Raw genomic sequence first — 15878 nt, forward strand, 5'->3', positions numbered from 1 at the left:
CACTCACAGGGTGTTTTTGCTGATGTCTGAAGATAGAGAAAAGGAGTGGAGTGTCAGACACTTTTCTAAAATTCTTCCAACAAACCGAATTCGACCACTCACCTTCTGTATTACAGTTCTTATAAGCTCACTCCATTTCATATTGCCTTGCAGCGGTACACCTTGATATTTAAATGACGTGACTTTGTCAAGCAGCACACTATGAATATTGTTCCAGAACATTATGGGTTTGTTTTTCATACTCACCTGTGTTAATTTACATTTTTATATATTTAGAGCGAGGTGCCATTTATTACACCAACTAGAAGTTTTATCTAAGTCATCTTGTATCTTCGTATAGTCACTCAACTTTGACACCTTCCCGTACACAACATTATCATCACCAAACAACAGCAGATTGCTGCCCATCCTGTCCGACAGATCATTTATGTGTATACAGAAAATAATAACAATACTATCATACTTTCCGGGGCACCCCTGAAAGTACCCTTGTGTCTGATGAACGCTCGCCTTCGAGGACAACCTACTGGGTTCTGTCACTCAAGAAATCTTCGAGCCGCTCACATATCTGTATGCTCGTATCTTCGTTACCAGTGTGCAGTGTGGGACTGTGTCAAATGTTTTCGGAAATTTGGGAGTATGGACTGCGCCTGTTGCCCCTCACCCACAGTTCCCAGTATATCACGTGAGAAAGGGCAATCTTAGTTTCGCACGAGCGGCTCTTTCTAAAACCGTACTGATTTGTAGACAGAAGCTGTTCCCTCCCAGGAAAATTTTTTGTATTAATTATTGCGTTAAATGTTTAAGTAAGATTACATCTCTGAATCAGTAGATTATGATACCATGTTACATTGTTAAATTCGGTCAGTAATTACATGAAATACTGAAATTCCATATTTTGTTGCCCCTGACATCCGTTAGATAGGCAACCCGCAGCTGTATTGAGTACTGTTTAGTAAAGTAGGTGGAGATGTCTCGTTAAGTGCTGAATGCAGAGCATGTCTGATGGAACAGTTACAAACGCTGGACTTTTACTTTGGAAGAAAAACCAAATAATGAAAAGAATCGTTCGATGGAGTCGATTGAGACGCGGGCCTACAGGCTATCTGTGTCGAGATAGGCAGAGCAAACAGCGGCCGGAGGCGCGGCGGGCGGCGATCGCTTTATCAGCGCCAAGTCAGCCTCAGTCCGCCAGACGCCGCCATGGCCGCCGCCGTCGCGACGCGCGTCGTCCTTGCTTGCTGCCTGTGCGCCGTCCTCTTCAGCTGCTCTCTGCCCACAGGTGAGCCTCAAGCCCCGTTCTGTCCAGTCACAAGCCGCTTCATCATCCTTTCAATCGAAACACATTTGTTGAAATAGTCTTCTTATCGGAGAGATACACCTGGATACGATAGGTCTGCATTGCCCTCTGCAACATGATACCAGCTCCTCAATCCCGGGACATTTTCTTCCGTTATCTTTTCTATTTGTACGGGAAGACCGAGGCGTATGGGACATGTAAGCTATTTCGAAGTTACGTTTTCCTGTAGTTTACGTTGGAATATTCTTCGCACTAACAATGCCGAGATACGTTACGTCTTAAGCTAAGCTACTGTTTAAAGACAAACTGTTGATTAACATTGTTACCAAATATTTTCAAAAGTTCAAAATGGTTCAAATGGCTCTGAGCACTATAGGACTTAACTTCTGAGGTCATCAGACCCATAGAACTTAGAACTACTTAAAACCAACTAACCTAAGGACATCAGACACATCCATGCCCAAGGCAGGATTCGAACCTGAGACCGTAGCGGTCGCGCGGTTCCAGACTGTAGCGCCTAGAACCGCTCGGCCACTCCGGCCGGCTTTTCAAAAGTACTTGCCCAATTTACATAACATTTTTACATGATACTATAATGGACATTCGGACGAACTTAGACTAATGGCTGGCCGCTGTGGCCGAGTGGTTCTAGGCGCTTCAGTGCGGAGCCGCGCTGCTGCTACGGTCCCAGTTTCGAATCCTGCCCCGGGCATGGATGTGTGTGATGTCCTTAGGTTAGTTAGGTTTAAGTAGTTCTGAGTTCTAGGGGACTGATGACCTCAGATGTTAAGTCCCATAGTGCTTAGAGCCATTTGAACCATTTAGGCTAATGTTGCGAATGCATATAATAAATAAATATACGTGTAACATACACTGGTGTCCAAAATTAAAGCAACAAACCGCTGTTTCCCCGTCCTGTGTCTAATTCACAATATAACAAAGTTCGTTGCATGTGTACTTCGCCGTTAACCTTCAAGTTCAAACGCTTCAGTTGCCTGTCCTGATGTACAAATGCAAAGACAGCTCGAGCTAAAATATCCGCTCTTTTCAAACTTTCCTATATTAAACAGTGTGTCAGAGTGTGCTCCAAGAAAATTTAACTGAACGCACCTCTGAATAATCACATGTCCAAAAACTTGGCGGACGGAATCTGTGCACATACCGTTATAGGTATTGCCTTCAAACACCGCCGACAAACTACCCTTCTTGACCATCCACGCCACTCCTTAAATACGCACGGCAGTCCCCTTCTCTTAGTGTCGTTAATATCACATACTTGTTTGCAGTCAGTTCATTAAATGTAAATTAATTAAGCTACAGATAATCTGGAAAGAAAATTGGAGCTTCTTCTGGGTCGTCACCACATTCTCGACAAATCTGAAGAAAGACGTCGTTCTACCAGGCTGTACGTGGAAATTGTACCTCTTGAAGCACTATTAGTTCCTAGGATGACTCATTGTCAACGGCATCTACAGCATATGTTGATATAGCATCTCTGTCAAACAGGAATCGCGAGCCATGCACATCTGAGCAAAGCACGACCATATAAAATACCAAATGGGTCATGTAACTGATGTCCGTACGATCCTGTTCTGCACCGAAGATGGTATTCCCGTCAACGGACAATCACGGCAACGATGACGTCAGGACACCTATCAAACAGGGTTATGTTTCCGGAGTAGCCCCACATCCACAATCGCTGTTACAGTCACAGACAGTGCAGTATGGTTCAGGGAAGACACCTACCACTCTTCGGTGGAGTGCCATAGAAAGAAAGGAAGGAGGACAGTAGCAAACTCATTTGGCCCGATGGCTTAATGTGGGTCGTTCTATTGTTTTTCGGGTGTGGCGACACTGTATCCCGAAGACCAAGGCAGGGTTGACCACGTGTGACGCCAGAAAGAGAGGGCCGTTATTTGGCTGTAAGGGCACGAAGGAACCGCCAAAGTAGGGCACGGCAATTGAAATGAGACCTCGCAGCATCCCCTGGACGTGTTGTATCGAGGCAAACGGTGCACAGAAAGCTTCTGCAGAGTGGCCTTTATTGTCGGAGATCTTCTGTATGTGGACCTCTGCCGCGTCCTCACAGCAGGGAATGTCTAGAGTCGAGTCGTTGACATGCCACCTCGACGATAGAACTGTGGGCCAATTTCCTTTTTACAGATGAGACCCAATTTGGTGTGAAGAGTGATCCTCGAGGGGTTCGCCTCTGGAGGGAGAAACCGATATCGAGGAAGATCTCTAATGGTGTGGGCAGGGAATGTATTGGAGATTCGAAAACCTCTCCAAGAAATTGTACTGATGAATCAGCAAGGTTTAATTACTGTCAGGTATTGTGACGAAATCTTGGGACGTCATCAGCGCTTTTTGCGAGGTGCTGTGGGATCAGATTTCGTACTGATGGACGATAATTCTCGACCTCGTAGGGCACAGATTGTTGATATTTCCTTGGATATTGCACGAGTGGCGTGCTCTGCTCGCTCGCTCTGGGACGCACTAGGGTGACGGGCTGCATCACGTCAATATCCAAAACCACTCTCCAAGACTTACGAGCAGCTCTGCAGGGAGTATGGGGGTTATTGTCTCAACATGAGATTGATGACATCATTCACAGTGTGCCCCGTCGTTGTCAGCCCTGTACTGCTGCCACACGTGGTCACACGCCACACTGAGCACATTAACCAGTTGTCGGAATGTGTGTGCAAATCTGTTAAGTTGGACAAAAATGAAGAACATTTTTGTCTACCGTTATGCACGTTGCAGTTGTTCAAATTCTGTGTCCCTGCATTGTTCCTACTTTACTATCACCTGTTTATATTATTTTGTTGCAAAATAAACGCAAACTTGCACAATTTCCGTTTGTTGCTTTAATTTTAGACAGCAGTGAACAAGGGTGAAGCATCGTTAACAAAAATCCTGAAAAGTTCTTGACCGGTTTACTTATGATTTATATGCGATACTCTAACACAAACATTCGAACGGACGAAGGTTACAACACCGTACAGGTTTTCTGTTAAAACCGGCTCGACAAAGGAAGTTCTATGATGTGCTCTGATTGAAAATTTGCTTTTTCATGTTTTATTTCTTACAGTAAGTTTTAGCGACGATAGCAGGGCATTTGAACCATTAGAAAAATTGTTCCTTCCATAGAAATCCTTTCTTACTATACATATTTCTAAAGAAAAATTGTATACACAGTGATGTGCTGTTTTGTTTTCTTGCTCGCAGTTGGTTTTCGCAAAAAAGGGTAAGTTTTATTTATGGCTCGTCGGCTTATGATTAGAAATCAACTATGGAATTTTAATTTGAAATAGCAAGAAGCAAGGCTCAAGGTCAGGGAGAGGGCGTAAGCGGAGGACTAGAGAGAGGGTGAGAGGAAGCGGACACAGAGGAAACGAACAGAGAGGAAACGAGAAGATGTTCACCGAGATAGGGGAGGAGGCGGTGGAGAGAGAGTGGGGAGAAAGAGAAGGACAGAGAGAGGGGAAGCAGGTATCCACAGAGAGGTGATGCACAGAGAGATGGGAGGAGGAGGGGATGGACGAAAAGATGGGGTCGAGGAGGTAGGCAGAGAGAGGGGTAGAAGGAGATAGATGGAGGATATCCAATTCCTGTACATGTTTAACAATTGCGATTAATTGCCAGGTTCGCTAATAGAATTATAAAGTAAGTTCGTTAAATTTTTAAATATTTTTTCCATCCCTACCACCTTAAAGATTTAAATTTTTGGAGGTTTGCATTGGACATGGGTCTATTTTATTTCAAAAAATTTTAATTGGACCTTATATACATCTTAGTACTAAATTTCCGTGACGGGAGAAAGCTCACTCGAGTAAGCAAAAATTATAACAAAGTTATTAAAGTTTTGAACACAATACGCCGAACTCGAGGCTTTGGTTTAACCGTTAGTGAGACATAATCACACGTGTAGTTCATAATAAAGATATAAATGTTTTGAACAGAATAGGTCTGATTCCATATACTAGTTTAACCTACAGTAAAACACTGAATATTCTCGGGAAAAAATTGTTATTTTGTAAAAGAGGTTCAGTGACGACATCCTTGTTTTACCGTATAAGTGTAAGTGTATCACCTAATGTACTTCTTGGAAATGAGCACATCTACTCGTTTCCCTGATAGTAAGTAATGTTTAGAATCCTGACATTTTTACGATTTCCTTCATGCTATTTTCATCACATTCCTGTTCTGACTTCTACGTACGTACCTATTCATAAAAGATGTCAACATTCAAGGATTTATGAAATCTATTCTGTACAGTCAACTCGGAATTGCTTTTATGATACAGTTAGATCATACCGCTGTGGTAGTTCCCATGGTTACTAGTTGCGCTAGACTTTGTCACCTTCCACAATGTAGAGAATATAAGTTGCATCTAAACATAAAATAAAAGTGTAATATAACCTACCTGTAAACGAAACGCAACGCTCCAGAGTTCGTGCATGGAGAAACTTTGCAAAAGCATATAAGTTGTCGCTCCGAAACGCACTGTTCTTTTGATTCAAAATCGCGTAAGTGACCTTCTTCCTCTATAATTCACACTGCTGTAGCGCTTTCAGTTCTTTGACTAGTGTTGGAGTTTAGAAACAGTTCTAGTCCGATACAAACCGCTGTCCTATATTGTCCGACCTTTCCCCACTGAATGATTTGGAGAAGTCTCTGGAGAGACTATTGCTGTGTAGTCCTATACCTTAGCGACTCCAGAGGAAGTGAAAGTACGGGTATGTGCTCACGGTATCACCACGTCTTGTACGAGGATCACAGGATCGAATCCTACCACGGCTTGAATGTAGATTTCACATGTTACGTTACCCAGCGACCCACACATATACTTACGTAAATGGGAAACTTTATACCACAATGCATCAGTTTTCTTGTGGTGCTGTCTTGAGTAGCCATGAGAGACTGATCTAGTATGGCTGCCGATAGCGCAGTTCAACATATGGTTAGAGACTGTCCTCAGAGGAAGTATCCTGGACCATATAGTGACTTTATTGATGCTACTCCCTGTGCTGTTAGTGGCTTCAGTCATTAGATATTGAATTATGATTAAATTCATTTGTCTTTTTTTAAACTCGCAGTTGCATAATTTAATGTAGTCAGTAATATTAAGGTAGTAATTTTCACAATTTAGAAATGTGTATAAAATTTGTGCCAAAATGTAAAACAAAACAATATATAAATACTTAACCAGATATAAATGTAAAATTAAACTAGTCAATGTTTGCTGTTGTTGCCATACGATAGTTAAAATAAATAAAGAACAATGCGTCAGTCTGATAGTTATCATTGTTCTAATCACATAACAGGTATTAAATGATTAAACTTTCTCTCCATTCAGAACAGATATCGATCATCTACTTTTATATGAGGTTTGATCTCATTTGATCCCACTAGCTCAAATACACTCTTGCATTTGACTGTGAAGTGGAAGCAAACAGCTGTCACTCCTTCCCCCCCCCCCCCCCCCCCCACCCCCCCTTTTTTCCAGCTCAATGCAAATCGGAGAAATTTCTTGTCATACCTAAATCCCATAATGGAGACTGATGGCCAAAGGGTGGTATCGCATCTCAAACATACTTTATCCGTATTGATCAGGCCGTTTGCGGTGTGGGGTCTTGCATTATTCTGCTGGAATATGCGATTTGATACTCTGGTAATGAAAGGTACGACAACAGGGTTTACCACTCTTCCCACTTACTGGCGAGTACCCAGCTACAGTCACCAAATAGATCTTGCTGTCACATCCAATTGCTCCTCACACCATGATCCCAGGAATTCGAGCAGTTCGTCCACTGACACGTTCGCGTCGACCGCTCAATGTTCCAGTTGACTTAGGCTCTATTGCAAGCAAATATCTGTTGTTTTTGGTGTGGTGTCAGCGGTAAATACTGTAGACTTCAATCCACCACCCAATAATCTGTTCCCTACGGTACGCGGTGACTCATTGCCTAAATTCCATTCGTCAGAACTAGTCAAACAATCCTACGTATTTCTCCTGGTTTAGTCCTTCTGAAAGGACACTTGGAGCCATATTGTCGTTCAGCAGTCACGGCACTACAGATAACTGTGTGTGCGTCCGAAAGACAACAAGAAGCCCTGCATGCTGTCAAGTATGCTTGCTGTGTGGTGATCTCCACCTGAGATGTTCCAGGAGCATTAGAAAAACAGAATAGTGAGGTGCTGGTAGTGTAAAAAATTCCATTTATGTCAGAGGAATTGTTGATAGAAAAGCTTACGTTTGTACGTATGACGCTTGTAAACGGAAAAAAATTGTTCTCAGCAAGAAAATAGAATGTTAACTCCAAAACATGTATGTAGTCACAATGTTGCTCCACTGAGATGTGACAATACGTAGCCTATAAAATTTCTTGGCTATGATGGAATTGTAGGGAAAGGAACACACCGCACTAATGTGTCTAAACTAAACTGGCCCATCAGCAGCGCCGTAGATAAGTTAGTTAAATAGAATCTTCAATGACTGAAACACCCACGTACTTATGTGTACTGAGCTTCATGTGATTGTACGGTTTACTCCTCAACTCCTTCAGGATGCTAAAATTGTAAGTTGTACGTGACCAAGCAAGCAATGAACGGCCTAGAGTATTCATAAATTCAAGCACTTAAACATGCAATAATGTTTTGTAAAATCACAATTAAGTACGAAACGGCACCAAAGTTCATTGCATCTGTACTTCGCCGTCAACCTTCAGTTCAAACGCTTCAGTTACGTGTCCTGATGTACAAATGCAAAGACAGCTCGCGCTAAAATCTCCGCTCTTTTCAAACTTTCCTAAATTAAACAGTATGTCAGAGTGTGCTCTATGAAAATTCAGCTGATCGCAACTCTGAAAAATCACAGGTCCAAAAACGTGGCGGACGAAATCTATGCACATACCGACATAGGTATTGCCTTCAAACACCGACGACAGATTACCCTTCTTGACCATCCACGCCACTCTTTAAATACGCACAACAGTCCCCTTGTCGCAGTGTCTTGAATGTCACATACCTGACTGCAGTCAGTTCATTAAACGTAAATTAATTAAGCTACAGAAAATCGGGAAACAATTTTGGTAGCTTCTTCAGGGTCGGCACCACAGTCTCCATAAATCTGAAGAATGACGTCGTTCTACCAGGCTATATTTGGAAATTGTACCTCACCAAGCACTATTAGTTTCCACGGTGACTCATTCTCAAGTGCATCTACAGCAGATGTTGATATAGCATCTCTGTGAAACAGGAATCGCGAGCCATGGACATCTGTGCAAAGCACGACCATCCGAGTGTCCCATATAAAGTACCAAATAGATCATCTAACCGAATATGACTTCAAACTGCGCATCGAATAAACTTGGCACACCTTGACAACAGCAACTTACATTTCATTGGCGGGTCCTTTAGAAGGGACACTGAGTCACGCATTCAGGAAAATGGGCACTCATTTGAACGCCTCTCTCAAATGAACATCCCATCAGCAGTACATCAATCTGAATACAACTAGTTATGCATAGCATGCCGCATTTACTTCTAAAACTTTGAAAGTTTCTACTTCCATAACTAAGCCGATTTTGGAGATTATGACTTTGTGTTCGATGAAATGTATGAAACCGCGAGTCAATACTGATTCTAAGACGTGTCTTAGAGTGGAATACACTCTTTGAAATATTGTAGGTATCCTGTAGCAGGTATACAACAACGCGAGCGAAAAGTTACATGTAACTTGTACAGAAGTCAAGCTGCAGTTACAAGAGTCGACGGATATGAAACGGAAGCAACTGTTGAAAAAATATTGTAACAGTGTGTAACCTTCCCCGGTCTCATTCAATCTGTATAGTGAGCAAGCAGTAACGAAAACCAAAGAGAAATCTGGAGATGGAATTAAAATTCAAGGAGAAGAAACAAAAACTTTGAGGCTTGCCGATGGCATTTTAATTCTGTGAGAGACAGCAAAGGACTTCGAATAACAGTGGACTGAAATGCATAGTGTCTTGTAATGTAAGACAACGGTAATAAAATGTACTGGAATTGTATCACGTGGTGCTGAGGGGATTAGAATAGAAAATGAGATGCAAAAAGTAGTAAACGCGTTGCTATATTTGGGCAGCAAAATAACAGGTGATAGTCGAAGTATAGTGACCACGAAATGTACAGTGGATATGGCACGTAAATCATGTTTGAAAAAGAGGAATGTGCTATATCTAATGTAAATTTGAGTGTAAGTAGTCTTCTTTGAAGGTATTTGTCTAGCGTTTAGACTTCGACGAAAGTGATACATAGACTATATATTGTGTTGACAAGAAGGAGTTACAATCTTTTGGAATGTTGTGTTACAGAAAGATTCTGAGGACTGGACTGATAGATCGAATAACTAACGGGGAAGTAATAAAAGGAATTGGTGAAAAGAGAAATTTATGGCACAACTTAACTAAATGAAGGGATCAGTCGACAGGACACACCCTGGAGCACCAAGGAATAGTCAGTTTCGTGCTGAAGGTTGGGGGTAAAATCTGTAGAGGCTCAAATGGATGGAGGTTGCAATGGCGGATACTGTAGAGCGGTGAGCTAAATCAGACCAGTTTTGAGGCTGAAGACCACAATAATAACAACAACGAAAACTAAATTATAAAGATATGCGTTAAATTGTTTGTATACAGTTGGTTTAAATACGTCAAATACATAATAGAAAAAATAATACTTCTTTAAATAAAACATAATTCATTGTTGTAACTCTCCGGAAAATAAATGAGCCGTTCAGAAATGGCTCTGAGCACTATGCGACTTAACACCTGAGGTCCTCTGTCCCCTAGAACTTAGAACTACTTTAACCTAACCAATCTAAGGACACCACACACATCCACGCCCGAGGCAGGATTCGAACCTGCGACCGCAGCAGTCGCGCGGTTCCAGACTGAAGCGCCTAGAACCGCTCGGTCACGCCGGCCGGCTTAAATAAGCCGTGTTCACAACTCAGCAGAGAGAGTAATATTCAGGCTGCTGAAGATGCTTCACAAATAAACTGCCGAAAAAGAACTGCCGTTGATTTAAACGAAATATACCTCCACGAACGTTCCTTCCGTTTGCCCAAGTAAATGCATATTTCTCTCACTTATTATTTTGCAAGCTAGAGAGACAAACGCTTTATCCGAATATCTCTGTATAAATTATTTCCTACATGACGATAATCTATGAGCAGACAGAAGTATTTGTTCAAAACAGGGTAGATGAAATCATTCAGCTACTCGAATAACTGATGGCTTGAAAAAGTCATAAGAGGAAACATAACGTAGTGGAGAAGTATCATTCAGAGTTGTCACTTTAACGACAAATGCTGCCTTCACAAGGCACGGAATTCATTCGATCGGCGACCGTTAACTTTCTAATTCATGAAATCTAAACAACGTTGTATTCCTTGAGACCTGTTACCAAGTTACCGACTCGCGAAATTGCAACGTATTCGATAATTGTTGCGTTATGGCGAGGACTAACTTACAGAAGTAGTTTACTAGATAGTTTATAATGAAAAAATTGCTTTTGATTTTGTTTCCAAGCGGACAAACACGCAACCTTACACGGCAGACAAGCGTAATATCTCGCGATACGATCGGCCATCGTAATTCGGCAACAGCTCACGTATCAGCCTGAGGCTTTTGCGTTATCTACTTTGCAATCACCATTTGAAGGCCCATCACGTCACTGTCTACATTACCCATTAGCAAACAAGAAACTTTTTCGTTTGATGTCGTCTCATCTGGTCCAGCACATTCAAGTTCGCATAAAACACAGCACAGTGTATTGTTAATGTATGTGGCAGGTGAAATACGAATACACGTTAAACGGAAATCTACTCAGCAGCCAAGGAAGTTCTCCCCGTTTGGAACAGACAGAACAGTTAAGATTTTGGTGCTCACACAGTAGATTTCTGATCGCCCTGTTTGTCTCCGTAGAGGCGACACGGTGTCAATAAGTCACACATTTGTGGGCATCCTGTGGGGCGGCTTACGCATATGTAAACATTTTCTCCCTGAACTTGAAGATCCATCCCAGAAACTGATGATCTCGAAAACTCGAATTCTCGTGTAATTTTGAGTAATTCTGTGATTCATGCGTCTTGCACCGATTATCATCCCACGTTCAAAGTCGTTTAACTCGTGACGAGCTCTCATGTTCACTACTCACCTGCTGAAACAGACTGCTCAGATACCGTGTCTCCTCTCGGGAAATACGCCAAGTCTATACTCTGTTCATCGTAAGAATAAACCTGATGTACACATTACGCCATGTATTCTTCCGCGTTTGCATGAATCTCAGTGGACTTCGTTTCACGTGGAGCGGAAGTCAAGCTGTGACAAGTTTTCTCCTTTACTTTAACTGTAAAGCCTTGCTGCTTGTCAATTTCGTGCTTCTAGGTTAACGGAAAAAATGTATGTATTTTGATGGGTGGGTTTGCGAGTATCAGAACATGTGACATAAATGGCTTAATCTTAATTGCATTCACTTAGAAGTTTAAACTTTTGACACCCCTAAGGGGCGATAGACATTAATATGTGACGTAATCTGAACTTGATAGGCCTACCTGGTCCAGAGACAAAGCAATCTTAACAGACAGAGAGGAGGATAAAAAAAGACCAATTTTTTTTTCGTGCGATATAATTACAAATTAACATTCGCGGATTTTTTTCCTTTACTTGTACTGTGAAATCTTGCCCTTGCCAAATTTCTTGGCTGGATCACGGACAGGACCCCATATATTTTGATGACTCTGTTTACGTATATTAAAATACATGATGTACGTGGCCGTCTCTACTGATTGCATTGACTTAGGAGTTTAAATTTATTACACAGTGCAGGATTGTAGATTTTAGTATGTAATTTAAAGTGTCAACCTGGTACGCCTACTCATTCAAAAAAGTTCAAATGTGTGTGAATTTCTAAGGGACCAAACTGATGTGGTCATCGGTCCCTAGGCTACACACTTCTTAAACTAACTTATGCTAAGAACAATACACACACACACACACACACACACACACACACACACACACACACACACACACACACACACCCATGCCCGAGGGAGGACTCGAACCTTCGGCGGGAGGGGCAGTGCAATCAGTGACATGGCGCCTCTAACCTACTCATTAAACAGATAGACTGACACACAACAAAGCGATTCTATATGGTATATAATTAAATTTTCCGTGAGACTATGAGTCCCAACTTTATCAACGATATCGATGGAAGCTGAATAAATGAGTTAGAATTTGTGCCACGACCGAAACTTTGAACCCGGCTTCAGTTCCCCTCCGAGGCACAAATTTTAATTCATTTATTCAGATTCCACCGATTCTATATGGATTCCTTTTTACCGACTGAGGCACAGGATCCTAAAAAGGATTCAAAATCAAGTTTAGAGCGCTTTATCCTGTTGAATTAGTCAGTTAAAAACAATCTCATAACTTACGATAAGTCGAAATGGAGAGTATTCCTAGTAATGATGTAAGAAACTAACTTTCACTATAATATTCCCAAAATAGAAATGCTTGCACTCACATAAGAAGGCTCATAATGGGTGGCTGAGCAAAAGTATGGTGCATAGGTGCTTGGCACCATATGGAATCTTAACGTGATGAGAAGTGACATCCGTCAACTTCTACCAGGACTGATCATAAACGCCCCTGTGCCAGATATAGCTCTGCAGACAAAATCAAATACTGTCATGTATGATCGTCTGGTAGACACAGTGAGGCTGCATTTATAATGAAGCCTAGACCGTACACAGCCATCATAAAGTTAAGCAGGGGCTTGACTTCCCCTCCTCACCATGTACAATGTACGCTGCATTTTAAAATAGAAAGCGTTATCAGCTACTTGTTTTTCAGATCCCTCAGGCGTGGAAGCCACGCAACTTTCTAGCCAAATTTTTAAAATTTGCCATGTTGTTTCTCTTTCTATGTTCAGAAAATTTTAACCACGTTGACAACGGCTTAAAGGAAAACGCGTGGAATTTTCTGCGACAGCATAAAACCTAGTTTTATTGTCCTCTGTTCCAGCCTTCTTTGTGGTCTGCGGTTCAGGTGTGCGTTCAATGCTGCGGATAAAGAGCTAAAAATGGAAAACCGTAATAACAAAGTAGCGAATGGCGCCACACACACAAGGCTACAGCGCTATTGGCTAGCAGAATGTAAATAGTGAAACTGAGATAAAGTTAGAAATAAATGAACAGCAACTAATGTTACTCTATTTCCTTCCACACCTATTTTACAAATTATAACAATAATCTATAAGATTTCCAGATTCCTTAAACGCGACATCTGTCTTGTTTCACAAATCTCATAAATGTAGTTTTCTACAGCGTCAGTTTGTATGCACCCACTTGCCACAGAAAGTGCACGCCAGTAATTTCACACGCGAAATCCAGCACACAAATAGGGTCACTGTAGAGAGAGAAAGTCGTATTGAACTATTAAGATTCATAAACTGCATCTTTTTTTTCCTTTATTGATTTTCGATTCCCCCCCACCTGGGAAGGGGTGAGGTAATAGCAGCTTATTACGCTGCTCTACAGCCGAGAGAAAAGTTAAACACACAATGGTGAGAGAACAAACAATAAAAAGGTAATAAAACGGTGGCTTTGTTAATAACAGTAAAATGGCGGAAAGTTGCGGAACTTAAAATACAACAACACTGCGATGACGATGCAGATGAAGATACACAAGAAGCAAACAGGCACCATTAAAAAAGACGGCGACAGTCTGGTTTCTGTTCGCATGAGATAAAAAACACAACTTGCGACAGTATGGTGGCTGTTCGCAACAGAAAATGGTTCAAATGGCTCTGGGCACTATGGGACTTAACATCTGTGGTCATCAGTCCCCCAGAACGTAGAACTACTTAAACCTAACTCACCTAAGGACATCACACACATCCATGCCCGAGGCAGGATTCGAACCTGCAACTGTAGCAGTCGCGCGGTTCCGGGCTGAAGTTTTCGCAACATTGACAGGGTACGCACAACACTGAACACTTACTTATAACAAAATTATACAGGCAACACGGTGGCAGATCGGGGGGGGGGGGGGGGGACTCAGACCTAAGAGGGGGAAAAGGGGGGCAGGCGAGAAAAGATAAAAAGAGGGAGCTGATGGAGAGAGGGGACATAGAAAAGGGGGGCAGGGCAGACGCGAAATGGAGCGAGAAAGGCAGGGGAGGGGAGAGCAAAAAGGACTTGGGGGAGAGAAGGGAGGCACAAAGAGAGGGTAGGTGGAGAAAAAGAGGATGGAAGGGGGGCAGGAGGGAGCCCAGGAAAGGACAAGGATAGGAGGGGAGGTGAGGATCAGAGTTGATAGGAAGGATAAATGGAGGGAGAGACGGCATCATCCGGGAGGGGGGTCGACGGAAGCCACCTTGGGAAAGGTGATAAAGGGTGTAGCGGTGAATGTGCGGCAGAAGGCGGGGGTTGGAGAGGAGAGGAGCAACCAGAGGTTGAGGGGGATCAAGGCGACAGGAGGTGTAGAGGATGCGGATATGTTCGAGGAAAAGGAGCAGGTGGGGGAAAGGAGTCAAGTCATAGAGGATCTGCCTGCAGGACGGGAGGCATATATGGAAGGTGAGGCAGAGTGCATGGCGCTGGATCTGGAGTGACTCATAGAATTTTGGAGGGGGGGGGGGCGGATATCTGGGCGGGAGTGGCATAACAGAGGATGGGATGGATTAAGGATTTGTAGGTGTGGAGGATGGTAGAGGGGTTCACCCCCATGTCCAGCCAGAGAGGAGTATGAGGAGTCAGACGCGATTGTGGGCCTTGCATTGAATAGAGCGGAGATGAGGGATCCAGGTGAGGTGACGGTCAATGGTGAGGGCAAGGTAGGTTAGGATGGGGGAGAAGTGGACAGGATGGGCGCAGATGGTAAGGGAGAAATCAAGGAGCCGGAAGGAGCTAGTGGTATGACCTACGATGATTGCCTGAGTCTTGGAAGGATTGATTTTCAGGAGCCACTGATTACACCATGCAGCAAAAAGGTCAAAGTGATTCTGGAGAAGGCGCTGGGACTCTTGAAGGGTAGAAGCAAGGACAAGGAAGGCAGTGTCATCGGCATACTGCAGGAGGTGTGAAGGAGAGGAGTTGGGGCATATCTGCCATTAAATAGCATCGCAGTAGTCCTACTATTATTCTCATGCATTAACTCACCTGGAACTAGTACTAACTGTGCCAGTCGAGAAGGTTAAAAATCCAGTCCAGACCGATATCATTGTCCATGAGGGAAACACATCTTTGTTAAATCTCAGTATTATAGATGATGTTTTTAAGAATTACACTGAGAGGTCAAAACTTTATTACCCCCACGTTAATAGCGTACCGTTCCACATCTGGACAGTAGCGGTTCGGAGTGGCATGTATTTAGAAAGTCCTAGGTAGGTTATCTGAGAAATGTGGCATCCAATGTTCACGCTAATTTCGCGCAAATTTAGTAAATTGTGGGATGGTGGCCTGTGGGCTCGGGTGTAGTGTCCGATAGGGTCAAAAATGTATTTCATATCATGCGAATCTGGTCGCCAA

General features: G+C 42.8%; 1 protein-coding gene across 1 annotated transcript in view; it reads left to right on the top strand.

Annotated features, from left to right (window-relative positions):
- The first annotated feature begins 1191 nt into the window (after positions 1–1191).
- LOC126259717 (uncharacterized) overlaps positions 1192–15878 on the top strand; it is a 35411-nt gene continuing 20724 nt past the window's right edge. The window contains exon 1 of the mRNA XM_049956692.1: positions 1192–1282. Coding sequence (XP_049812649.1) covers positions 1204–1282 — 79 coding nt within the window. The 5' untranslated portion in view covers positions 1192–1203. The remainder of the gene's footprint in view (positions 1283–15878) is intronic.

Source organism: Schistocerca nitens, chromosome 5 (assembly GCF_023898315.1).
Source record: "Schistocerca nitens isolate TAMUIC-IGC-003100 chromosome 5, iqSchNite1.1, whole genome shotgun sequence".
Taxonomy (NCBI): Eukaryota; Metazoa; Arthropoda; class Insecta; order Orthoptera; family Acrididae; genus Schistocerca; species Schistocerca nitens.